At 37.4% G+C, this 27,306-nt stretch overlaps 2 protein-coding genes across 16 annotated transcripts in view; both read left to right on the top strand.

Moving 5' to 3' along the window:
- The window catches only part of LOC105233125 (endothelin-converting enzyme 2), a 789,700-nt gene that overhangs the window by 711,809 nt on the left and 50,585 nt on the right, over positions 1–27,306 (top strand). The window lies entirely within an intron of this gene.
- LOC125776680 (uncharacterized) lies at positions 197–5,143 on the top strand. Of its 2 annotated transcripts, XM_049450203.1 has the most exons (3): positions 197–2,038; positions 2,103–2,412; positions 2,470–5,143. In XM_049450203.1, exon 3 carries the CDS (start codon positions 2,606–2,608, stop codon positions 3,590–3,592), a length of 987 nt encoding a protein of 328 aa, XP_049306160.1. In that variant the 5' UTR covers positions 197–2,038; positions 2,103–2,412; positions 2,470–2,605; the 3' UTR covers positions 3,593–5,143. The 2 variants fall into 2 exon arrangements, with proteins under 2 accessions (XP_049306160.1, XP_049306159.1); XM_049450202.1 differs by having other exon boundaries at positions 197–2,412.

Here is a 27,306-nt window from a genome sequence, read left to right as displayed (position 1 = left end):
CCATCGAAGTCCGGTAAGGACTTTACAATATCGAGTGGCTCCTCACATCTAATCCCGAGTACAATTTCTGTTTCCCTATATGTTTCTATGTTCGGTGTGTCGATTTTAATGTCATTTAGTCGTTGATTAATACTTGCAAGCTTTTGTTCGAAATTTTCTCTTTGAGTGGCAAGTGCACTACAAACTGCACTTTCCACTAATGCCCTTAATTGGTCTGGTTCCAGCGCCATTTCTTGTCTTTTGTCTGCTACCAATTTCTGTATTATCCCTATTGTGCACTGTCTTTTACTAACTTCTATTCCGTTAAGGCTCTCAAATATTTTGTCCAGGTCCTGATCACTCATGAGCTTGAAGTAAAACCGATACCAATAAGCTGGCCTGCGCAAAATTTATTTCTCAAAAACTCGTGCAAAGATTTACAGTTATATTATATTTAACACAAGTTATTTTTTAGCTACTCTTTTTATTAGAGAAATTCAACATACTATATTTTTTGCACTCTACTTACATATTTTTGAATCTTAATTCTATTGTTTAATTTTTTGTAGAAATTTTCGATCCCCTTTGGTACGTGATTCCTTTTTTTGAGACGTCTCCTCCTTGATGGGTCCGTACAATTATTCCCGAATAGTTTTTACTATTTTTTATCGAACTTTAATTTTTTTATTCCCATATAGTTGGGCACCAATTACGAATAACCGTCTTTTTTCTTTATTATTATCCATTTATTAATCAGATCATGCTGTCTGATGAGTTCTCTGTTACAAACTGACCCTTACATTCCAAAGCTAATGTCTTAAATAAGTCCCTGCACCTTGTCTTAGTTGTTGTGTCCCGCAATTCGTTGTTAGTAGTAGTTGTAGAGTGATTGCAGCGGATACGACGCCGACGCTTGCGTTGGCAGTTTGCCGCTACCGCTGTGCCTTACCCGTCAGCGTGGGAATGTGAATTCGTTGACTCAGGCCACGCGCGGACTTTGTTGTTGACAAAGGGCAGCTTATGTTAACTAGTATATTGAGACGACGAATGGGATCCAAGCAGTATGCACATCGGCTCTCAGGGCTATTTCGGAGAATGTCTTCCGTGACGCCTTCAATGATTGTAAATCGCGCTGGAAGTGCTGCATCGACGCAGAAGGAGCCTATTTTAAAAGTCTTTAAAGAACTGTAACGATTAGGCCACGGGCCACTGACGACACAAATTATCTGCACAAGACTGTTGTTGGAATTGAGTGGAATTGCGTTCACTGAGTTCACAACAACAAATTACTCGAATTTGCGCAGATAATGTAGGCACTGGCCCGCCTAACGGTAAATTCGTACATTACGGTTCACATACGCCAATTGATAATTAGACAGACTGAGACGTGCAAATAGAGCTTTTAATATTTTGTCATTTCGAAATTGACTGTGGTTAAGAAAGGGTCTTTATTAAAATAATTAAAAATAGTAAAAGTTATACTGCAATATCGTGATGGCTGTAAATAATTTTGTTACACTTAGATCTGCTGACACAAACGTAGATATATTTGATAGGAAAATGTGAAAAAACTATGCTTGGAAGCAAGTTACCGTCAAAACTACAAGTGCTGAAATGTTTTTTTTACTATGTGCGGTGTGAAAAGAAAACAATTAAGGAAAGTGCTAAATTGGCTTCGAAGGAAATATTGCCTTTTTGGGAAAGAGCACGTATTCCAACGTTAAACAAAAGAACATGTGACGATAAATTGGTGAAATTATATGATGAGTTGAGAACAGTACAGAAATTTTGTAAATCTTCGTTTTCTAGTTCTCGTAAAAAGGAAAATGATTTCAATGATAATTTAAACAATTTATTCGATATTGCACATGCTGATGCTTTAGAAATGATAGCTATTCCTGAGGACCGAGACTTTTTAATTAAACAAAGAGAGCCAGGTCGTTTTGGGAGCATGATTTCTATAGATCAATGTCTCGCAAATAAAGAAAACGGAAGGCGCAAAGGTTAGAAGAAGAAAATCGACGCAGAGCAAAGCATCAAAGATTGGAAAGCACGCAAGGTATGTATTTAATTCTGCTGAAACAAATAATATGTAAGTTTCTCTTTCAACTATTCTTTTTTAGAGTTGAGTGTAGACTATGATGTAAGTGATGAAAGTAAATGTGAGTCTGAAAACTCTGTAGAGCAGTTCATGATCGTATCAAACACCAACGAGTTGAAAAAAAAACGTGGTAAAAAAAACTTCATAGATGATAGAATGCTTGCATGGATGCTGGCAATATGTCAACCCCACTCGCAATTCATTTTATTATTGCAACAGCTAAAGCTTTGGGTCACAATATTGAAGATCTGGTTATTAATTGTACAAGTTTGAGAAAACAACGCAAGGAATATCGTCGGCGTCATGGTACAGAAATTATTGAGAATTTCAAGGTATAAAAGTTAATTTTGGATTTGTTATGAATACTTCTCAGAGCGAAAATTTTTCAGATCCCTGAAACATTTGTGTTACACTGGGACGGTAAACTACTTCCTGCAATGACTGGAAAGGAAAACGTAGAACGCCTAGCTATTGTTTTAACGGCAGATAATATAGAAAAATTAATTTCCATTCCAATTATGAAATATGGAATTGGTGAAGCAATCGCCCAGTCCATATATGTATAATTACTTAGAAAAAATGAATATGATAAATTTGGTGGAAATGGTATGCTTTGACACGACAGCTACAAACACTGGTAAACGTAACGGTGCTGGAATGTTGCTGGAACAAAAATTGAAACGTAGCTTGTTGTGGTTGCCATGCAGGCATCATATTGCAGAAATCATACTACGAGCTGTATTTGAAATATATTTTGGAAAATCTTGTGGCCCGGAAGTTGCCATATTTGAACGTTTTTCGCGGGAATGGAACACTTTCAATTTAAAAGATCTTTCTATTGGAATCATGGATGAAGAAGTGCGACGTGCTTTAAATACAGAGGAATGTGAAGCCAATAAAGAATTTTGGATCAAAAATATAGCAAAAGACCACATTCGCCATGATTACAAAGAGCTATTGCAACTCATGTTTATTTTCTTAGGTGGCAGCACCCCGAACTTTTCCTTTCGTGCACTTGGCGCGACGTCACATGCCAGGTTTATGTCAAAAGCGATATATGCCTTAAAAATGTTTGCTTTGCAAAAACAATTTAAAATGTCTTCCAGCCATTTGAATGGATTCCGCAATGTGTGTATTTTCCTGGTGCGTCTTTATATTCCGTATTGGTTTCGAACTACTAATGCAGTCAAAGCACCAAATTTGGATTTGATGCTGGTAAAAAACATTGCCGGTTATTACGACCCAAAAATATCTCTAGCCTTATTAGATAAAATGAAAAACCAATTATGGTATCTGTCCGAGGAAGCCGTTGGTCTCGCCTTTTTCGATTCTAATGTGGACTTAAATGTGAAAAGAAAGATGGTTGAAGCACTAGCATTAGAAAAAGAGTTTGAAAGCAATGACGACAATGGCGTTTATCTGCATAAAAATGTAAATGCCAGCATTGAAGAAATGAAAGCATTCATAAGTAAAGATTTAAGTTGTTTTGTAACGCAAAGAACTACAGGGTAGGCCATTTAAAGTTGACCCATCTGGCAACGCTGTAACTTTTAACAGCGCTGACAAATCGGCTAATGTCATACCGCGTTAGAAGCGTCATTCGAAGACAATTTATACCATGGAACAGTACACTCCAAAAGAACGCGCTGAAATTGTTCAGCTTTATATTCAAAATAACTTTTCAATTGTGTTAACTCAACGTGCGTTTCGCAAAAAAAATAAAGTGAAAAGTGCTCCAGTTAAGAACACAATTAAGTCTTTATACGCAAAATTTGTGAACACCGGTAATCTCAGTAATGCCAGTCATGCATCCAGACAACGCACAAGACGTTCTGATGAAAATATCGAAGCTGTACGAGCCAGTATTGAGGAGACTCCATCGACATCGAGTTATCGCCGCTCTCAGGAATTAGACATCTCTCGCACCACTCTCCGACGGATTTTGCGATACCCATTATTCGCGAAAATGACATGGATAACTTCTGGTTTCAACAGGACGGGGCTACATGCCATACAGCTCGACCAACAATCAATTTATTGCGACCATTTTTCCCCGGGCGATTGATATCGAAAAATGGTGATGTTGACTGGCCACCGAGATCACCAGATTTGACGCCACCAGACTTTTATTTGTGGGGTTATTTGGCTAATAAGCCAAAGACCTTAGCTCAACTGAAAGCCAACATTCGACGTGAAACAGCCGCCATATCATCCGAAACATTGGCCAAAGTCATGGAAAATGTCGAAAAAAGAGTGCATTTAGCTGTCAAAGCTAAAGGTGCCCATTTACGCGATCTAATTTTTAAATATTAGCTGAAACAAATCCCCTTGGACCAAAATAAATTATTTTTGAAATGAACAAAAAACATTGTTTTCTTTTGTTCTTTTTTTTAGAAACAAATGGGTCAACTTTAAATGGCCTACCCTGTAGAAATATCTTTTCACGATTGGAAATAGATGTCAAATTTTTCAACTTAGATCCCTCAAACTGGTGCGAAATGCAGAATATTTAAAAGGTGTGCAAATCTTCAAAAACGTCACTGCTGTTAATGATTCTGCTGAGAGGAAAGTAAAACTAATAACAGATTTTAACCGGTCTTTAACTCATAGCGAAGAAGATAAACAATACTTGCTTCATATTGTCGAGAACTACAGGCAAAAGTTCCCTTCATATACTAAAACTTCGCTTTTGTAATGCAAATTGTGGAAAAATTGCGTCATTTTATTTTTTCTTTAATAAATAAACAGATAACAGTAAAAAAAAACAAGTGTTTTTCTATATTTTGAACTTTGACCTCATTATGGCACAGGTTGGCACACTCTAATTGAGTTAAAAATTTACCACATGAATTATTACATCGAATCGAATATTTGACCAATCCCCGTACTCAAAATTCCAAAAAAAAAATAAAGCATGGTCTAATGTATATGTATGTATGGACATTTGAAGATGTCAAAAAGAGTTTTACCTTGTGTATGTTGGATATACCGGCATGGGCAATTTTATTTTACAGTACGAATGACGCGGGAAAAGAAATTTGGTGAGGTGCAGGTATGCACTTTAAGTACACATGGAAATTTGTGTAAATTTGTAGAATTAGACTTTCCAACTTTGGTTTGTTACTTATACATATTTCAATTCTCTAACATATATGCATATAAGTATGCCCATATACAGTGAGTGTCATTGAAAATCGTACAGGCACCCTTTTTAAGTATTTTAGTGTCCAGTTCCTAACTACTTCAGATAATTCCAATTAAATATACTATTAGTCCTTTTATATAAAAACTTAAATTCATTTATTCACAAAACTTAAAAATATCTAATAGAAATAACAAATAACAGCTCATTTTAATACTCTTGGCTAAGTAATATTCAGTCAGTAAAAATCGTACAGTGCATATTTTTTCATTTTAAATGTAAAAAAGTTACACAAAAAATTAATATTATTGCTGAAAACTAATATTTAATATTTGGTTGGAAAACCTTTATTAGTTTCAGCAGCTTTTAGACGTTTGGGCATTGAACCAACTTCTTACAATAATCTAGCGATATTTTACTCCATTCACTTTGGAGCGCGTTTTTTAAGGCAGAAATGTTCGAAATTGGCAAAGCCCTAATTTTTTGATCCAAATGATTCCATACGTGTTCAATGACGTTGAAATCTGGAGACTGAGCTGGAGTTTTCAGCACTTTTGGACAATTATAGAGTGCCCACATTGGTGCCGAATGTGCTGTATGCTTTGGGTCGTTGTCAGCGTACAGCTTAAATGTACTTGCAATACCCATTTTTTCAGCGCTCTGCTTAAGATTTTCCTTAAGTATATTCAGATATTTCCACTGATCCATACAACCATCGATGAACACCAAATTTCCCACACCAAAGGAGGACATGCATCCCCATACCATGACTGAACCTCCCCCATGCTTGACTGTCGGTCGCAAATTTTTAGGATCCATTGCAGTGTTGGGTTTTCTCCACACATTTACTTTTCCATCGGACATAAAAATGTTAAACTTAGACTCATCCGTGAATATAACATCATTCCAGAACTCAGCAGGCTGCTTAAGATAGGTCCTTGCAAATTCAAGTCGAATCTTTCGATTATGCTTTTTAATTAAAGGCTTGTTGCGTGCCACTCTGCCGTGGAAATCATTTTTTCTAAGCACTCTACGAATAGTTGAATCACTTACTTCCTTTTTTAAGTAAAATTTAAGATCTGTGGCAATTTTAGGGGCGGAAATTGTTGGGTTCTCCTTAACGTTCTTATGATCCATCGTTCGTCAGTCGCAGGCAGCTTCTTCTTTTTTAATTTTTTTTATCTTATTTGCCACCCGATTTTCATTTTTATATCTTGCAATAATATACTGAATAGTACTTCGACTCCGATTTATTATTTTGGCTATTTCTCCATACGATTTACCGTTTTTGTAATGATTAATTGCCAGTTCGCGCATATCAATAGTCGTTTGCTTCATTTTACAAAAATTTTATATATTTATGAAAAAATTACTGCAATGAACACTTTAATACAAAATATAAACCGATTAAAATCAGTACGTTCCAATTTGTTGATTTGAATTCCAGGAATAACCGAATTTTTCAAATCATTAGTCAGCTGTACGATTTTCAGTGACACCCTCTTTGACCATCTTTGGGCAGTGATGCTCCTTTGATATAAAAACGGGAAAAGCTTAAGAAATAATTCCCATTGCATTTTGCTCTTAACTCTATAACAAATTATAACAAGGATGGAATTTTTGATTTTCCGGAAAAAAAATAGAGATAGTTAAGAAAACTTAAAATTTAACTTGCTGTACGATTTTCAATGACACTAACTGTACATAGGTATGTATGTTGTTTTTTGTTCTTTTCTTTTCCAACTTGTCCAAGCTTACTATTTGCGCAATCCTGCTTATACCTTTTGGAGCATAAAGGGTGTTGGGTCACCGGTTGCGAACCACTGCCTACTCCAACCATATGTTCTATATTTCTTGCTATTTCTCTTTCTTCTTATTTGCCTAATATTCAAGGTTAAGCATTTGAAGTCATTCACCTCAATGCAGTTAATAACTGTATTTGCATTGTGTGTGCACCAGAGAACTGCAAACGTCACTATTTTCTTGATTTACTCATACGCGAACTTTTTCATTCAACTGAACTCACTGAAAAAATCATAGTGATGAGTAAAAATCAACTCATTTTGCCGTACACATCATTCCGAGCATCCTGAGTCTTCGGTTCAAAATTTCTCACTCAATACAACTCACTGAACAAAAGTCAGCAATCATAAAATGAGCATGTGTTGACGAAAGCATCATTCGATTCAATTTGAGTTGATCGAGTATGAGTAAACGATTAGCGACAAGACGACGCGATGTGAGCGTTACGACTGCATGTACAGTAACAATTTGTATGCAGTTTGTTGTTGTAGCTTGTTTTTGTTGTCGTTCTTTTTAGTCAAAATTTTCCTTTCGCTATGACTCACATTACATTTTTGTAGTTCATAATTGTTATTTGAACGATATGGAGGGTATCATTGAAAAAATTCGCGCAAATGGATACCAATTGTCTGCCGGACGTAAGGGAAAAAGCAATATTTGGAACATATTGACAGAAATTGTGAAAGATGATGACGTTGCTCTGGATGGATTTTTATACTGCCGGTCTTGTCATAATCTTGTAAAATACTCAACGAAACAATCGACATAAATGTTGCAAGTTGCTTAAAGAGACAACATTGTTGATTACTGCGAAAACGGAAGAAAAAGAAGATGCTATTGACGCATGTGTGGAATGGGTGACACAGGACTGCCAACCCTTTTCAGCAATCAACGGTAGTGGGTTTAGGAACATCGCAAAGTTCCTAATCAATATTGGTGGGAGATATAAGGAAGGAGTTGATCTTGATGACCTACTGCCTGATGCAACAACAGTGTCTCAAGCTACGCTAAAGGTGGCGGATGAAAAAAACAAAATTATTAAAGATGAGATAACCGAAGTTGCTCATATGGGTGGAGCAACTGCCACAGTTGACTTGTGGACGGACCGTTACGTCCATCGCAACTTTCTTGATGTTACCTTGCACTACCAAAAATATTTAAAGATGGTGGATCTAATTTTAGGTGTTTAGTCAATGAACTTCGAGGGTTCAACCAACACAAACGTTTTAAATAAGTTGAACACTTTGTTTGCTGAATTCGGCATATATGGTATAGTTTAGAGCAAATGAAGTTCGTTACTGATAGAGGCCCAAATATCGTCAAAGCTTTGCAGAACAATATTCGGTTAAACTGCAGCAGCCATTTGCTTGCCAACGTTTTGGAGAATTCGTTTAAGTAATCGATAGAAGTTGCTGAATTAGTAGAAATGTGCAGAAAAAATTTTCAAATATTTTAAGAAAGCTAACTTACAGCATCATTTACAAATTATTAAAAACCAATGCCCAACAAGATGGAATTCAAATTTCACAATGTTTAAGTCCATTGTTGACAATTGGTTCAGCGTTAATGAAATTCTGAAAGAAAAACAAGAAAGCCAACGATTGTTGCTTATAAACATTTCAACACTGAAACAATTGGCAGATTTATGTAGCGATTTCGAAATAATTTTTAAGGAGCTTCAATTTTGCAGTTCTCTATCCCTAGGTTTCGTTATACCGTCCATTGAAAAATGCGACATATTTGCGCGCAACAAGTGGCAGATGTACTGGCTCTGTTAACATTAAAAGAAAAGATTCCTAATAATATTGATGAAGTCTGGATTCCAAATATTTGTGTGTGGCAAAAAGCTGCTTGTTTCTTGTTTCCACCTGCGTTACAAATGTAGCCCAACGATCAAGACGCAATAAAAAAATTTTGTATTTCACAAATTAAGGACTTGGGCGTTACATCAACAAGTCAACACTTAATAGATTCAAAACACCTGAAGATGAGCTGTAAGGCGACTGTAGAGAAATTGCTGATATAGGAGATGAATTTGATGTTTTAAAATGGTGGAAGGATAAAGAACAGACATATCCAAGACTCTCCAAATTCGCACTTAAAGTCCACTCAATGCCGGCAAGTAGTGCAGCTGCAGAGCGAGAAGAACCGTCTTTGCCCAAAATCTGTCGACAGCCTAATATTTTTAAATTCTTATTATGAAGCTTTCGACCACCTTAATGCCGGCAAGTAGTGCAGCTGCAGAGCGAGAAGAACCGTCTTTGCCCAAAATCTGTCGACAGCCTAATATTTTTAAATTCTTATTATGAAGCTTTTGACCATTGATTCCTTTCTACAATCTTTCAATATAATTTCTTAATTTACGTATGTATGTAAGTGTAAAACATAATTAGGTTTTGCATACTATAAATTTGAAATCAAAATATGTATGCACTATATGTAATTTGCGATGCAACCAATGAATATATTCCTTATTTGTTTTAAAATAAAATGAAAACATGAAAATAAACGCTTTGTTATGAAAACATTTTGATTGTGTTGTGTTTCACCTTCTTCTTCTCACATTTCATCTGTAGCTTGCTGCGCGCATGAGTACAATCATACGAGTTGAGTGTTGTTCTTGTTCAAAACAATGATTGTTGAACGGAATGAGCAAGCGCCCGAAATTATTATATTGAACACGAGCCGAACAAAAAATCGCACGCACCCGAGTGAGCGCATGCAAGTTTGATCGGCTGATCCGAACAGTATGATTATTCGGCTGTTGAGCGCGTACGAATATTTTTCATTCCCCCGAAGCCGTTCTCTGGTGTGTATGGTTTGTTCCGCACAAATTGACTGACGACCAAAAATTGCTCTCATCGATCGACGCTTGTGACCGATTTTTTGATCAAAAATCACATTTTAACCATTGAGTGGTTACTCCTCGTATTCACCTTACATGGCACCGTGCGACTTCTTCCTTTTCGAAAAAATGCATTTTATCATAAAAGGAAAGGGTTATGCAGACGTAGAGGCCATTCCAAAGTCTTAAACCGACATAGTAGTAGCGACCAACTCTCCAATAAGCTAAAGCACTCGTTCGATATGCGATATGCAAAAAGGTGTAATGAAGCAGAAAGAGACTATTTTGAATAAAATAAATTGATTTTGCCGAAAAAAAAACATTTGTCTTTTTTTAAGTTCTGTTTACTTTGGAACGCATCGTATACTTAGTTACTTAGTTTTATGAACTGTTAGAAGCTCATAACATATATATGTACATACTATACATACATATGAACAATAATATATGAATTAATACAAAGCGAAATTGTGTATTTAGCGGTATTGAAATATTGCATAGAATATTATTTAAGGAGAAGAATTATGCTAAGAAATTCAGTCTAATACCTGACCACCTCACAGTGTCATTTTCTCATTTTCTCCATTGCTGCAAATTCGCTTTACTTTTCGCTTTTTGAAAATTTGCGCGGTTATAAAAGAAGCTTTATATGCCTACATTTTTGGTGCCAGCGTGGGAAGTTGGTTCGTTATTCGTTCATCATTTCGGAGTTTGGCGGTCAGTATTAGACTGCATTGTTGGTGACTATCGTCATTGGAACTTCACCATTAGATATCTTTACCATTGGACACATCAGCATCGCTCACACACAGCACAGCAAATCTACTTGCTGCCGTTACGTTTCGCTATTACCACTTTCTGCAGGTGATAGACTTCCATTTCGTTTTTGCGATAAATTAACTAATTATTTATTACTTAACTACTCTCTAGAAGGATAATTTTAATTATTTGAAATAATATTAAAGCCACTTTAAAGTACCAAGAAAAATATCACAGGTATTAAAAATATAATCGATGCTAGCTTATGACCAGGTGGAAAGGTTCTTTCAGTGGCTGAATACGAATGCCGTTTAGGCATCTTAGAGTCATATTTTAAGCAGATTCCCTCAATTCAAACTGACATTGAAAGATTGTATGCTGAGGACGTGCTGACGTGGAAGAATTCTACATAACAACTAAATTGGTTATCCAATCGCAATTGGCAGAAAGTAACAACATTTCATTTGGTTCAATCAAGTTTAAAACTTCCCCCACTTAAGCTTCCCACGTTTGATGACGTGGCGATGGATTTAAGCAAAACTTTATTACATCTTTCAAGGAAATAATTGATAACGACTATTTTCAACAATTTACTACACAGGAGGCAGCCGTACATACACACATGAGTAATACATCGTTGGATAATGTAATCATTGCAACAGCAAAAAAATTCATTCGAAACTCAACGGGAAGCTATAGATTGGGTACTGAGATTCCTGTTCGCAAGTCAATTTCATCAGAGATGATTTTTCGCAAAGGTTGCTGCTGCCAAGAAACAAAAAAGACTTAGAAATTCAAAGCATCTGTTTGTCATCAACAAAACTTTTACTAACATCAAGTCGCAAGCCACCGGTTTCGAGCTTCCACTCACTTTTTGTATTACATTGCACTTAGCTTATCAACCAGATCCTGAAATCAACATTTCAACATGGAATATCATTCGCTGATGATGAATTTCATATATCAAAGAAAATCGATATGTTGCTGGTTACGGAAACGTTCTTAAGTCTTTTATCTGTAGGTCAAATACAGCTTGGGTCTAATTTATCCATCTTACAAAAGACGCTCTTATGCTGGATGGTTTCGGGATGCTATAAAACCGGCAGTAACAACATATCTAAACCATCTTGTTAATTTTTAGCCAATGAATCTTTTGATGCCAAATTGGAAAAGTTTTGGGAACTAGAAGAAGATACAAACATTCCAGAGGCTTGGACTCATGAGCAAAAGATTAGCGATCATTTATACAAGGCAACCGTGTCAAGAAGACCTTGCGGTAAGATAGCTGTCAAACTCCCTTTCAAGGATAATCCGACGTATTTGGGCGAATCATACACTATGGCATTGCGACGATTCAATGCACGAGACTGTCGATTAGCCAAATCACCACAATTGACAACATAGTACGCTGAATTCATGAACGACTACGAGAGCCTAGGTCATATGAACATTGTGAAGAATCCAAATCTCAGTGAACCGAATTATTTTATCATTGCGCTCTTAAGTCAACAAATACAACAACAAAGCTTCGAGTCGTATTTGACTCCTCCATAAAACTACATACCAAAAATCACTAAACGATATTCAGAGAGTTGGTCCTACAATCCAATGCGGACCTTGTATTTTTCTTCTTCGTTTCGATTTTGCACGAAGATGATCGAAAGTTCCAGTACATTCTGTAGACGAGTTCGCCGACTGAAGACATTCGCACCTACCAACTAAATACTGAAACGTATGGAATGTCTGCTGCACCATATCTTGCTATACGGAGTTTGTTATAATTAGCTGAACAGCATTCTGAGCTGACCAATTCCCAATTGGCGAAAAAATCGTGAAGACATCATTTTAAGTAGACGACTTACTTTGTGCTGACAGTCTAACCGAAGGCAGTCACAGACAAAGCAAGAGGTACCACAATTGTTAGAAATAGGAAAGTTTAAATTAGCAAATGGCATTCTAATCATCATCGATCCATAAAAGACGACTCTTTAAAGGATCTGAACATAGATTCATCTATTATTAACGCACTTGGACTAAAAAGGGGGAAGGATTTAGTATACCGTCCCAGGATTTCGGGAATAAAATGGGTATGGTCGAATAGAGGAGATTCTCCAGATCAAGAGTATATATACGACGCAGCATACTGGGAGTCCTTTGAACTTTTCGCCAGAGATTTCTCCGCTGACGAAATAGAAAGAGTGATGTGAGCTTGACTCTGTTGAGCTATCAGCGGTGGCGCGTGTCAGTAAACAGAAGTGGTCCTTGGTCAGGAAGTGTGCATTGGGCATAGGAGTAGTAGCCTATGTTGCCCCGGGTGAGCGCTGGTCTTTACGTGTTTTCCGGGACCGGCAAAGAGAAGGACTGGCCTCAGGGAACTGGAGTAGGGGCATTGCCTCGAAGGTATACCCGTTCTAGTCTATTTCGGCCCACCCCCCTACACACAATGCGCTGTAAAAAAAGTTAATAAAAAATAAAACGAGAAGCAATACAAACAACACAGATAATGGAAACGGCATTTTTGTAAATTTAATGGATAGTCGTGCTGAAAACTCTGGCTCGGAGGCAAATCTGACTCTGAAGATCCCAAATGCGGAAGTAGATCCCTTCAAGCGTGTACGGAGGATAGCCCAATCGCCTAATCAGACGCCCATAGTAAATAAACAGTTGCGCACGAGGTCATCACCACCGGTGTTAGAAGGTAGCACACCTCAAGCCAAGGTGGAGACTAGGAAGTGCTATAAAAAGACTGACTGACGCGATGCGTCCGGCGCAGCGGTCTATAAATAACAACATGAGGGACATCCTTAGTTCTATAGCAAAGCTATATTCAAAGCCCTGGAGGAGCACACAGGAATGAAGGAAGCAAGACGGAATGTACAGCTCAGGATCGCAACCACGGAAACAACACCAAAGAGGTCGCGGGAGGAAAATCCGCCGAAACGGAAAACACCGCCTAAAAGAAATAAAACACATGAAGAGGCACCAAACACTAGCAAGCGGAATGAAACAAAAAGAAGGGAAATAGCCCTGATAAATGCAGAGAGAAAGTACAAAAAGATAACGGCTAGGCTTACCAAGCGCAAACCACAAAGCCACAAGAAGGCTGACCGTAAGCAACCCCCACGGCCCGATACCATAGTCATAGCGCGCTCTGGAGATATGTCCTACAGAGACATCCTAATGAAAGTGAGAAAAGAAGAAAATCTGCAGAAACTCGGGCAAAATGTATCGCGAATTAGGAAGACAGCCAAAGGCGATATATTGCTGGAAAAACACAAATGGAAAGTACGAGAGAACTAAAGTGTGAAATAAGCGAATTGTTAGGAGACCAGGCACAAATCAAAGCGCTTACCCACGAAGTTATAGTAGAAATTCGGGACCGGGACGAAATCACATTTCGGAAGCTATACAGAAGCAGGTGAAAAAGCTTAATAATTTTGATGTGAGTGCTATAAAAAACTTCAGGGCGAATACTGCTAGATGAGCGAAAAATTAGGATTAACTGGGTAGTCTGCAGGCTAAGAGAAAAACCTAATTTAAAAACGTGTTTTAGGTGCCTGAAATATGGATATCTGGCAGCAGCATGTAACAATTCGGACGATAGGAGTAAGTGCTGTCTGAGATGTGGCGAAAAAGGACATTACGCCCAGACGTGCAGCAAAACTCCCTCTTGTGGTGCTTGCAAGAGCAGGGGAAGGGAAAACTCAAGACACCAAATAGATAGTAAAAGATACCGTCTATATCAGGAAGTATATAAGAAATTCAACAAATGAAAGTTATCCAGCTAAACCTGAATCCTTGCGAAGCTGCCCAAGATTTGCTTAAACAAACCGTCTTTGAAGAGAAGGTGGACGTAGCAATACTGTGAGAACAGTACACAAACATAGGCAATGCGACATGGGCTTCAGACGCCACCAGCAAAGCTGCCATATGGTCATGCGGAGGCAAAGCTTTCCAGGAAAAGCCACTATTAGGAAAGGCCTACCTCACACGAGCCAGGATCTGTGGAATCAACTTTTAAAGCTGACATGTACCACCGAGTTTTTCACAAGACGCGTTTGTGAGTATACTGGATGATCTGGTACAGGAAATCCTAACACCTACGAATAACGTGGTTGCAGACGATTTTAACGCATAGGCTGTGGACTGGGGAAGTGATAGTACGAACAAACGAGGAGACGCTCTTCTCAAGGCTTTTTCGTCGCTCGAAGTGGTGCTATTAAATACTGGAAATAGGAACACTTTCTAAAAAATTGTCGCAGATCCGTGATTGACATTACGTTTGTTAGACCGTTGGTACGATCAACATTCTGGGAAGTGTCTGCCCTCTATACGCATAGTGACCACCTAGCCATCATAAAGGAGATCGGAAAATCCAGGAGTTAAATATACACGGACACAAAGATGGTACAGGCAAAAGGATGGGAAGCAGAAACGTTCGACGAAGATCTCTTCCGACTTATCCTGGATGACAACATTGCAAATGTAGAAAATACAGAACAACAGGCGGAGATATTGGTGAGGCATCTCAGCAAAGCATACGACGCTGCAATGTACAGGAAGAAACAAGGCGCTAACGCTTACCAGCAGCCTGCATATTGGTGAAATACTGCAATCGACAGCCTGAGAACTGATTGCAACCAAGCCAGGCGTTCCTGCCAGAGAAGACGGAGTTCACCAGAATACGAAAACCTGCGCGAATATTTTAAAAAGAAACGCCGTGAGCTCAAGAAAGCAATTAAGAGAAGCAAACTCTCCTGCTTCAAAGAGCTCTGCAAAAATGCCAATGAAAATCCATGGGGCGATGCGTACAAAATTGTGATGACAAAACTCAAAGGCAGCAAAGGGAGAACACCAATCTGTCCCACTCTTTTGAAAAACATCGTGGAAACCCTTTTCCCTACGCAGAGGAACGAAGGCCTGTACTATCAAATAGTTCTACCGGCATAGACGCAACATCGGCTACCGACGATGAAGTGATGGATGCAGCCAAAAGGTTTGGAAATACCAAAACACCGAGTCTAGATGGAATCCCCAACAAGACCCTTAAAACAGCTATGAATCACAAAGCTCTTTACCCGCTGTTTGCAAGAATATGGAAGAAACAGCGATTAATACTTCTGCAGAAACCAAATAAACCGGCCGGTGAACCATGTTCGCACCGCCCTATCTGCATGCAGATGCTGAACACGTTTGGAAAAATTTTGGAGAGAATAATCAGCATACGACTGGAGAAGATCTGGAGCAAGAAATCAATTTAGTTTTCGTAATCACAGGTCAACCATGGATGCAATTACAAAAGTGACCATACATAATGAGCGCTCTCGAATGCAAAAGAACACCAAAGTATTTGTTGAGAATTATCTCCAAATACCTGTCGAATAGGATGTTGCTCTATGACATCGATGAGTGACTAAACAAGTACAGGGTGACGGGAGGGGTACCACAAGACTCAATTTTGGGTCCAATGCTTTGGAACGTGTTATATGACTGAGTGCTTCGACTCCGATTAGAAAGGGATGTCCAGATTATCGGATACGCCGATGACATTGCGGTAACGGTGGTAGGGAAAGAAATCAGTCAAGTAGAAAGCTTATGTGAAGAAACCGCTTTAAGAATAAAGAGCTGGCTCACGGCAAAAAAGCTCCAACTAGCAGCGCAAAAAAAAACGGAAGCAGTGCTATTTACCAGCAGAAAAAAAGTAGAAAATGTTACTTTTAATATTGATGGCGCATAGTGTAACGACTCAGCAGTCGTTAAAATACCTAGGCGTTGGAATAGACACGCGACTTAATTATTACACACACATGTGCAAAAACGACGCGAATAACGGTGGCCCTCTCCAGGATGATGGCTAATATTGGAGGACCAACCAGGGCAAGCGAGCACTCTTGCCTAAAATGAGTCTGTCAGTGCTAATGTACGCGGCGCCCATATGGGGACCAGCAATGCATAATAACACATACGTGAAGAAAGCAAGATCTCTGACTCGGCTTACTGCAATAAGAGTTATTTGTGGATTCCGCACCGTGTCGCACGAGGCGACTGGAGTCATAGCGGACATTATACCACCGGACATAATGACATTAGAGATCAAAAGAGTTTACGAAAAATCAAGAAGCGTTAGGAGGTACACGTGTGGCAGAACGAAATAAAGAAAGGGAGGAAAGTATATGTGAGTGGCAGAGGCGCTGTGACACGGCAGAAATTGGAAAGTGGACATATCAGCTAATCAGAAAGGTGAAAACATGGGTATAGAGAAAGAACGGCGATTCTAATTACTACCTGACGCTATTCTTAACCGGACACGGATGCTTCCGAGAGTACCTCCTTAAATACGGTAGCGGGACAGAATGTTCATTCTGCGAAAATGACAGCGAAAACGCGCAGCATATTTTCTTTCACTGTCCAAAATTTGAAGCAGAAAGAAACGATTTGGAAATTATCATCAACGAACGTTTGACTCCAGAGAATATTGTGCACCACATGATAAAAAGCAAAATCGTTTAAAATAAAGTGAAGAATCGGTCCGCAATTACCCTACAGGAACTGAGAAACAAAAAAGGCAACGAAGTAGCGAGAGCAGAAGAAGTAGAGAAGATTAGTCCAGAAAGGTTCCCATGAAAAGCCAATTTTGGCTGAGCGAAGAAATGCTTAACAATAGTCCCGTAAGATTACTGAACTACAGTCGGAGTTAGGGTTTAGTACACAAGTACAGCATGGTCAGTTCAGCCAAAGTTGATAAACCAAGTAATTGTGCTAATATCTGTCGAGCGACTCCATCTCGACTCTTTGCACGCTGAGGTATTGACTTCTGCGGACCAGTCAACGTATATTTGCGTATTCGAGGCAAAACACCTTTCAAATCGTACATAGCGATCTTCGTTTGTATAGCGACAAAGGCGGTCCACATCGGACCTAACCACGTCAGCGTTAGCGTTAATGAAGCGAATGATTGGAAGGAGACGGCTACCCCCTGACATGTTTTGTGTTAACGCAACAAATTTTGTGGGCGCTTGCAACAAACTAGCTGAATTAAAGTTATTTTTATTTAAAACAGAAAACAAACGTGCAATTATAAAATACTGTGCTAATGAATTTGTAAACTTTAATTTCATTCCTCCCAGAGCACCTCATTTCTTAAAACTGTATTCCAGGAAAGGACTCTAAAACACGAGGGGTGGATATTCGAACAACGAAGGGAATCTTTCGGCGACCAATTCATAAGCTAGCACTTCTACCTATTTGAAATGCCTTTCAACGGGGCCGGGATGTTGGCTCACCGATTGCGAACCACTGCATACTTTAACCATATGTTCATATTCTATATTTTTTGCTATTTCTACTTCGTTCGTTTGATTAATATATTAATATTTGAAGTCATTCACCTCAATGCAGTTAATAATTGTATTTGGCATTATGTTTGCTTCCGTTGGCTTTGTTAGTTTAGGTATTGCTGACAACTTTGCTATTCCCCTATAGTTTTCAATAGATGTAAAGGAATTATAAATGATTTTTTCCATATAGATGGAAATAAGCCTTGCTTAAGAGATGATTTAAATAGTTATGCTAAGGGTTCGTACATATATTTTGCACATTTTTTAAGATAGCATGAGAGAATCATATCTGGGCCATAATTAAATAGTTGTTCCAACATATTTAACTGATATAAGACGTCTGCTTCGAAAATGGTGGGTGCATTAAAAACAAGAATCGGACATAACATTTTTTGGAGATTTTGGAGAGTAATTGGACCTAAAGAATTCTGCGAACATACTAGAAATTGTGTGATTGTCGAAAAATATTGTAGACTTATATGTATTTCTTTGCGAACGGAAAATTAGATTTCTTGCGTTTGGAATTGACGAAACCATAGAACAATTTTGGATTACGTATAATATTATTTTTTACTTTGTTTATATATTTTTATAATATAGTATTTTGAATAGTCAGAAACTAAACCAGTTTTTTTTTAAGTTTAAAAGCACGAGATTTTCACGACAACACACTTCGGAACATATTTTTCAAATAAGTTTAAAATAGTTTCATTAAAATGGGAATCACTAAATTCAATATTGCCACTGTAATCTGACCAAGTTACTTTAGAAAGCTCGTAATTAATCTTCTTAAAATTAGCTTTCGCAAAGTTGAACCGAGAACAAAAGTCGTGTGTATTATTATGAGTAAAGTTGGCTATGATTTCGATATTAATTTCCTAAGCAGGATGATACGCGTCCTTTGGCAGAACCAAAGGATCACATCGGACAGATAACTCTGAAGCGTTATCAACGTACACCAGATCTAAGAGCTTATCAAACTTGTGTGAAATTAAATTAATTTGGTTAAGACTCAAATGGGACATTTCATCTAAGAACTCGTTAAAACATAAACGAGTGCTAACGGAATAATGTAATCATCAATAGATTTCCATGATACACATGGTAGGTGAAATCTCCCAAAACAATCATGGAATCAGGGCCCGAATCGCGGCAGTCGTGAGCGAGCAAGTAATCGTATCGAGTGAAATTTCGTAACGTGTCGAGTGTGCGGATCGTCGCACTCGATACGAAACGAATGGAAATTTTATGAAATAACTTCCCTGGTGTAGCTCTAAATGAGAATTTCGAGTACATTGAAATACGAAACAAAACAAAGTAAAAAACTATTTGAATTGGAATTGAACGTAAATAATCAATATACGTTTATACAATATGTGTAATAAAGTGTATATAAATTTACTAAATTTAGTTTTTGCATTCAATAAAATGAACCCAAACGTGTTTTTGTATATGTACAAGTTTATCTGATTAAGATGAAAAACATCACCAAATGGTCATAAGGTTCAGGATTCGTAATAAACGTAATCCCATGGCTTTACCTGAAGCAGCATAAGAAAATTTTTAATTATACTCGTATCGTTAAACTTGTTATAGATCTTATTATTATTTTAAATCATTTACAGATCCAGGCAGCGGTTTAGAATGACCAAAGACGCATTTACTTTCATCGGATCGGAAATAAAATTCAAAGGGCATTTATCAACCGCATACAGTTTGAAAATTCAACTATTGCAAATATTTTGTAAATCAAAACAATAATACAGAAATAAATCCGGGAAATGAGACTCAATTAACTAAATTGGGCATAATATTAGAGATCATATCATGCTGTATTTAGATAATAATTGTTTAAATCAATGTTCCAACAAAATTTGAATTCGTATTTTCTTTTAATAAATATATTTTCAATAAAAACAGCAACTTGGAATTAATATATCGTATATATTGGTGTTTATTTCTGAACTTTTCTCTTTAAAATATCAAGCTAATGAGATTTAATCTGCAACTCTACAGCTTTGTTTTGCATGTACATATGCTTTATGTACCTCTTTTTTTATTTGCAGCGATCTCTTCTTTAAAGCAATTAGTTTCTCAAGATTTTTTATTCTACTGCAACATCTATCCCCGTAGCTTGGAGGAGTTGCTCTTCTGCTACAGTTAAAAGCTTTTCCTCGTACTGACCACCACCAGTCCTTTGTTTCGAGGCTTTGTTGAATGAAATTTTCTTTTTTATATTGTGCTTTTGATCAGCAAATACCTATTTTTGTATTTTATTATTATTTTAATCATCTATTATTTTATTTATCTTACTTTTCGCCAAGATTTAGCATCTTTCATTGGTGGCCCGGCAGCGTTCAGTTTTAAAGTCAATGCCTCCCATAGCTTATTTGCTGCAACTTTACCTTGCCCACAATTAGGAAAAATATTTTTTGCCAAGTCCTGATGCTGTAGCATAAAGTCACTCATAACATTTTTTTTACGCATATTTATTTTGTTTACTTAAATCATTAGTTATAATTATAATACATTTTAAATAAAAGAAAAATAACTTACATTTTACCTCCTGTTATTTTTAACTGATATATTCAAAACTTTGTTTTTAATTATTTGTACTAATGGGTGATTTTTTAAGAGCTTGATAACTTTTTTTTAAAAAAAAACGCATAAAATTTGCAAAATCTCATCGGTTCTTTATTTGAAACGTTAGATTGGTTCATGACATTTACTTTTTGAAGATAATTTCATTTAAATGTTGACCGCGGCTGCGTCTTAGGTGGTCCATTCGGAAAGTCCAATTTTGGGCAACTTTTTCGAGCATTTCGGCCGGAATAGCCCGAATTTCTTCGGAAATGTTGTCTTCCAAAGCTGGAATAGTTGCTGGCTTATTTCTGTAGACTTTAGACTTGACGTAGCCCCACAAAAAATAGTCTAAAGGCGTTAAATCGCATGATCTTGGTGGCCAACTTACGGGTCCATTTCTTGAGATGAATTGTTGTCCGAAGTTTTCCCTCAAAATGGCCATAGAATCGCGAGCTGTGTGGCATGTAGCGCCATCTTGTTGAAACCACATGTCAACCAAGTTCAGTTCTTCCATTTTTGGCAACAAAAAGTTTGTTAGCATCGAACGATAGCGATCGCCATTCACCGTAACGTTGCGTCCAACAGCATCTTTGAAAAAATACGGTCCAATGATTCCACCAGCGTACAAACCACACCAAACAGTGCATTTTTCGGGATGCATGGGCAGTTCTTGAACGGCTTCTGGTTGCTCTTCACCCCAAATGCGGCAATTTTGCTTATTTACGTAGCCATTCAACCAGAAATGAGCCTCATCGCTGAACAAAATTTGTCGATAAAAAAGAAAAGAACCGAACACTGATTTTGGTAATAAAATTCAATGATTTGCAAGCGTTGCTCGTTAGTAAGTCTATTCATGATGAAATGTCAAAGCATACTGAGCATCTTTCTCTTTGACACCATGTCTGAAATCCCACGTGATCTGTCAAATACTAATGCATGAAAATCCTAACCTCAAAAAAATCACCCGTTATAACGTTTCTCAAATAGCTAACGAGTGAGATTTCGATTCTTTCGTTCAAACGAGAACACGTTATCGAATAAGGAAATTTCAAATTTCGAAAAGGCGTATTCAATAGCGAGTACAACGATCCGAAAACAAGAAAAATATTTGAATTTCGGTCGTTAACGTGTGCCGCGATTCCGGCCCAGAATTATTCGCCATGGAGAAAACATTATTTATTAAAGAAGCATGCTGCATATATACAAATATATTATATACATATGTCCGATTGAGAAGTTAAATAGATATGGCCACTATTAGCGCAAATTCGAATGCACTTAAATTCTATGAATTCTGCATGCGGAACTTAGGCTTATTCAGATGGAATTAAAGAATGAACAGCAAACAAAATAGCACCTCCTTTTCTGCCCAGCTGGTCATATCTAAAGATTTCGAATTCGCTATTGCATTTCATTATCAAAAATGTGGGGACTTAGCCAAGTTTCTGTGAAAGCAATAATTTTAAAATTACAATTAATGCTATTTAAATACATATCAGTAAGTTTTGTATTAAGACCTCTAACGTTTTGATAATAAATACTCAGCGAATTATTGTTAATCAATTTTTTGTATCAACGGGTTTTCATGGCATTTTAGTGAAAACTACAGGGAGTTTATCACGTTTATGCTCGAATTCGCGAACAAATACCCCAGATGCCCAGAATGAGTTGTCAAGTACCAATTGAAAATTGTTAGCGGATATGTCGATCTTAAACGACGAAACATCCTTGCTGTATTTGAAATGAAATTTACGGATATCTGTATCGTTCGTTTTTAATTTCGACGAGATACAGGGTAGGCCATTTAAAGTTGACCCATCTGGCAACGCTGTAACTTTTAACAGCGCTGACAAATCGGCTAATGTCATACCGCGTTAGAAGCGTCATTCGAAGACAATTTATACCATGGAACAGTACACTCCAAAAGAACGCGCTGAAATTGTTCAGCTTTATATTCAAAATAACTTTTCAATTGTGTTAACTCAACGTGCGTTTCGCAAAAAAAATAAAGTGAAAAGTGCTCCAGTTAAGAACACAATTAAGTCTTTATACGCAAAATTTGTGAACACCGGTAATCTCAGTAATGCCAGTCATGCATCCAGACAACGCACAAGACGTTCTGATGAAAATATCGAAGCTGTACGAGCCAGTATTGAGGAGACTCCATCGACATCGAGTTATCGCCGCTCTCGATGATGGAATTAGACATCTCTCGCATCATCTTTTGTGATACCCATTATTCGCGAAAATGACATGGATAACTTCTGGTTTCAACAGGACGGGGCTACATGCCATACAGCTCGACCAACAATCAATTTATTGCGACCATTTTTCCCCGGGCGATTGATATCGAAAAATGGTGATGTTGACTGGCCACCGAGATCACCAGATTTGACGCCACCAGACTTTTATTTGTGGGGTTATTTGAAATCCAATAAGCCAAAGACCTTAGCTCAACTGAAAGCCAACATTCGACGTGAAACAGCCGCCATATCATCCGAAACATTGGCCAAAGTCATGGAAAATGTCGAAAAAAGAGTGCATTTAGCTGTCAAAGCTAAAGGTGCCCATTTACGCGATCTAATTTTTAAATATTAGCTGAAACAAATCCCCTTGGACCAAAATAAATTATTTTTGAAATGAACAAAAAACATTGTTTTCTTTTGTTCTTTTTTTTTAGAAACAAATGGGTCAACTTTAAATGGCCTACCCTGTATAACTCTTTATGTCATCGACTGTGGTATCCGCAGCGAGTCTTGAGATAAAAATTGCCTTTTTCCGCGGTATTACAAATAAATTGTTATTCCCTGACTTGCACGAATTTGGAGGCGGGTCTTGAGAAGTTTTTCGCTTACCATGTTCAGTAACAGTTTTCTCTGTTTCCCGAGCAGACGAAACCTTCTCTCCTTGAGGACAAGGCGAAGAAAGATTGATGAGGTCAATGGTGGTTGGGTACATTCTTTTTAAGGAAGATGCAGTAGCCTCTTCATCAGACGGATGATTACGATTAGATGAAGGTTTTGTATTGTCTTCTTGAAAGTTTAGGCATTTAAATGATTGAAACAACGTTTCATAATGCCTAAATTTTTCGGTAAGGGTTTCAAGCTCACGACCACTCTCCTCGAAATTATTACACGCCTGCCTAAGACTTTAAATAATTCAATTTCTGTTGGTTTGCATTTTAAGCAACACCAGCGCAAGCCCTTACTATCAAGAATAGAATCCAATATCCTGTCTGTCAATCCAGCACATTTAAGATGGGCAAGCCCGTCACAAAGCCAGCAAGAAACAAAGCGTTCCGACTCGCCTTTCACACACCAGTTCAGAAAGCTGCAAGTCATAATAATAAAAAACAATAAATAAAAATTTAGAAAACTTAAATAATAAAAGCAAAAAGAGCAATGACAAAAATATTTATAACAAATAAGTGCAATAAAAATGGTTGGTTATCAAAGGTAACAACCAATGTAGCGAGCAGTTTGAGATGCACTGTAACACATGAAAAGTAAGAAACTCGCAAACAGCTGTGAACAAAGATGGAAACGAATAAAAACAAGAAAGAAATTTAAGTAAACAATATAAATTAACACTAACAATTGCACTATTTAAAAATGTATCACAAAAACAACTTGAAAATGACTCGGCGGAATAAATTCAAATTAGCTCTCACACAATTAAAGTAAATTTCAATTGCTTTAAAGTACAATATGAAAGTGATACTTATACATATATATAAATTAAACAAATTTCTAAGAGCATGAAAGCACCAAAAGTTGCCAGATTCTTGCCTCCTTATTTTGACATTTTATTTTGTCTGGCTTTACTGCTGCATGGCAAGTGGAATGAGTAGTATTTGACTGATGATTTTTTTGCATGGGCTTACTTCCTCCTTGCGATATAAATGAAGGTATCCTCGAAAAATACTATCATACTTGTAATATTGTGTGAGCTCACCTCTTCTAAGTATAATTTTTTCCATGTTTAGAAACTTTTGTATTGTAGTGATCTATGGCGGGTGTATCTAGAAATTATTGTTTTAATGGTAGTCGTATGATATACCGACCATTTCCTGATCTAGTAGTTGTGGCTTTGCAAAAGTCTTCACAATACTGATCTTCTGGCATTGTAATTGAAATAGAGGGGAGTTCTTCTAACTCCCAAAATTTTTTTACAATTGTGAATTAAGGTATTCATTTGATGTTTGATATAAAGGGTGATTTTTTTGAGGTTAGGATTTTCATGCATTAGTATTTGACAGATCACGTGGGATTTCAGACATGGTGTCAAAGAGAAAGATGCTCAGTATGCTTTGACATTTCATCATGAATAGACTTACTAACGAGCAACGCTTGCAAATCATTGAATTTTATTACCAAAATCAGTGTTCGGTTCGAAAATTTTTTATCGACAAATTTTGTTCAGCGATGAGGCTCATTTCTGGTTGAATGGCTACGTAAATAAGCAAAATTGCCGCATTTGGGGTGAAGAGCAACCAGAAGCCGTTCAAGAACTGCCCATGCATCCCGAAAAATGCACTGTTTGGTGTGGTTTGTACGCTGGTGGAATCATTGGACCGTATTTTTTCAAAGATGCTGTTGGACGCAACGTTACGGTGAATGGCGATCGCTATCGTTCGATGCTAACAAACTTTTTGTTGCCAAAAATGGAAGAACTGAACTTGGTTGACATGTGGTTTCAACAAGATGGCGCTACATGCCACACAGCTCGCGATTCTATGGCCATTTTGAGGGAAAACTTCGGACAACAATTCATCTCAAGAAATGGACCCGTAAGTTGGCCACCAAGATCATGCGATTTAACGCCTTTAGACTATTTTTTGTGGGGCTACGTCAAGTCTAAAGTCTACAGAAATAAGCCAGCAACTATTCCAGCTTTGGAAGACAGCATTTCCGAAGAAATTCGGGCTATTCCGGCCGAAATGCTCGAAAAAGTTGCCCAAAATTGGACTTTCCGAATGGACCACCTAAGACGCAGCCGCGGTCAACATTTAAATGAAATTATCTTCAAAAAGTAAATGTCATGAACCAATCTAACGTTTCAAATAAAGAACCGATGAGATTTTGCAAATTTTATGCGTTTTTTTTTAAAAAAAAGTTATCAAGCTCTTAAAAAATTTTGAGCTAGAAGAGTGGTTGAAATTTTTTCAACACTTTCTAGTATTATTTGAGGTATAAGGACGCTGTCTAATAGAAGGTCTATTTGATCGGGGGTGTTGCAGTTGGGATCTGCTAGCTTTAGGTGTGTAAACTTTTGCCAATGCTCGCTATTTAAAGCATAGCTAGGAAGTATGTTCGTAAGTTGCGATAAGACTATAGCTTCTCCTTGAATAAAGTTATCCATTTGAGGGGTAATGGACCAGATTTTCTTAGAGTTTTGAACTGCTCTTCCGCTCATTCCCGTATGCCGCATTGAAGTCGCCTATGATTATAATTGGTGATTTGCCTTTTGTTTCTAGAGGAAGTTCCAAGTCTGTTTTAGCAGATCTTGTGCTGCAGCACAATGATTTAAATTTAATTGTAATATCTTCATTTCTCTAAAGAATATTTATATTTTTCGACTTTTTAGTGGGAGATAAAATGCCGATTGTCTCACGCAGCCTTTTCGGAGTATTTACATTCTTACCCATTGGTGATACCTGCGACGGTTTCCCTACTATACTCGTTTGAGTAGGTTTCCGCTTTTCTCATCCTAGGCATTGCTTTGTTTATGTCTTTGGTCAGCCATCATATTCTCCAGTTCTTTCATTTTACTACCCAACTGGTTAAAAATTTGAGTGTTTTCACTAATTGGCATTTCCTTAGAGAGTTTGCCACTTCTAATTGTATTTTTGACATTTTCGCGTTTTTTTTGTTGATCCAGCGGATTTTAGAGTTCCTTCTAAATGGATTATCTGATGTGCATTCACTACTGTTCTCAGAGGCCATACCTCAATGAGAAAAATAGTTGAAAGCTCCCGACGATATGTATGATCACTCACTGTCTCTAAAACGTTGCTTATATTTTCGGTAGTTGGCAATGGCAAAACCAAGGACGAAACAAAACGAGAACAGCTGAGTGATCAAAACAAAATGGCAATGCAAAAATAAAGCACGCGTTTGTTGGGATTGCTGCTTCAGGGGGAAAAATAATATGTTTTCAGTAAAAAGCCGCAGAATATATGCAGTTAGTGCAAATGAATTTTTAGTAAAAAAATACAAATTGTACTTATCTTTTCTTGCAGACTTAGTGTCCGTTTGAATTGTTGTAGCTTCCGAAAAACTTTAGCAAAGAAATTTATAATAATTGGTGAAAACCAGGAATTTTAGGTAAAATCCCAGAACCGTACCAAAAACACAACCACCTTGAATTCATACTCTTTTTGTTTGATTCATCTGTAATTTTTTTGTCCTGTTTTTGTTTGGGACTTCTTTGCTAGTTTTCATTTGGGTTTTGTTGCCGGAGGTAAGAGAGGGGGCGGTTACTGAAGAGTAACTGAAGGAATTAGTGAAGGGAGTTTGTTGTTTGTAAAAAATTCTGGATTCGCTCATGGTGCATCTTTTCTTGTTTTTGTTATACTCTTGCAACCAGTTGCTATGGAGTATTATAGTTTTGTTCACCTAACGATTATACGTATCACCTAAAAGTAATCGAGATAGATATAGGGTTATATATATATATATATATATATATATATGTTAGCAGGGTGACAGTTGAAATACTGTTGACTGTTTGTCTTTCCGTCCGTCCGCCCGTCCGC

Source organism: Bactrocera dorsalis, chromosome 2 (genome assembly GCF_023373825.1).
Source record: "Bactrocera dorsalis isolate Fly_Bdor chromosome 2, ASM2337382v1, whole genome shotgun sequence".
Classification (NCBI taxonomy): Eukaryota; Metazoa; Arthropoda; class Insecta; order Diptera; family Tephritidae; genus Bactrocera; species Bactrocera dorsalis.
The sequence above is the reverse complement of the archived record's forward strand: the minus strand, read 5'-3'. Positions and strand labels throughout refer to the sequence as shown.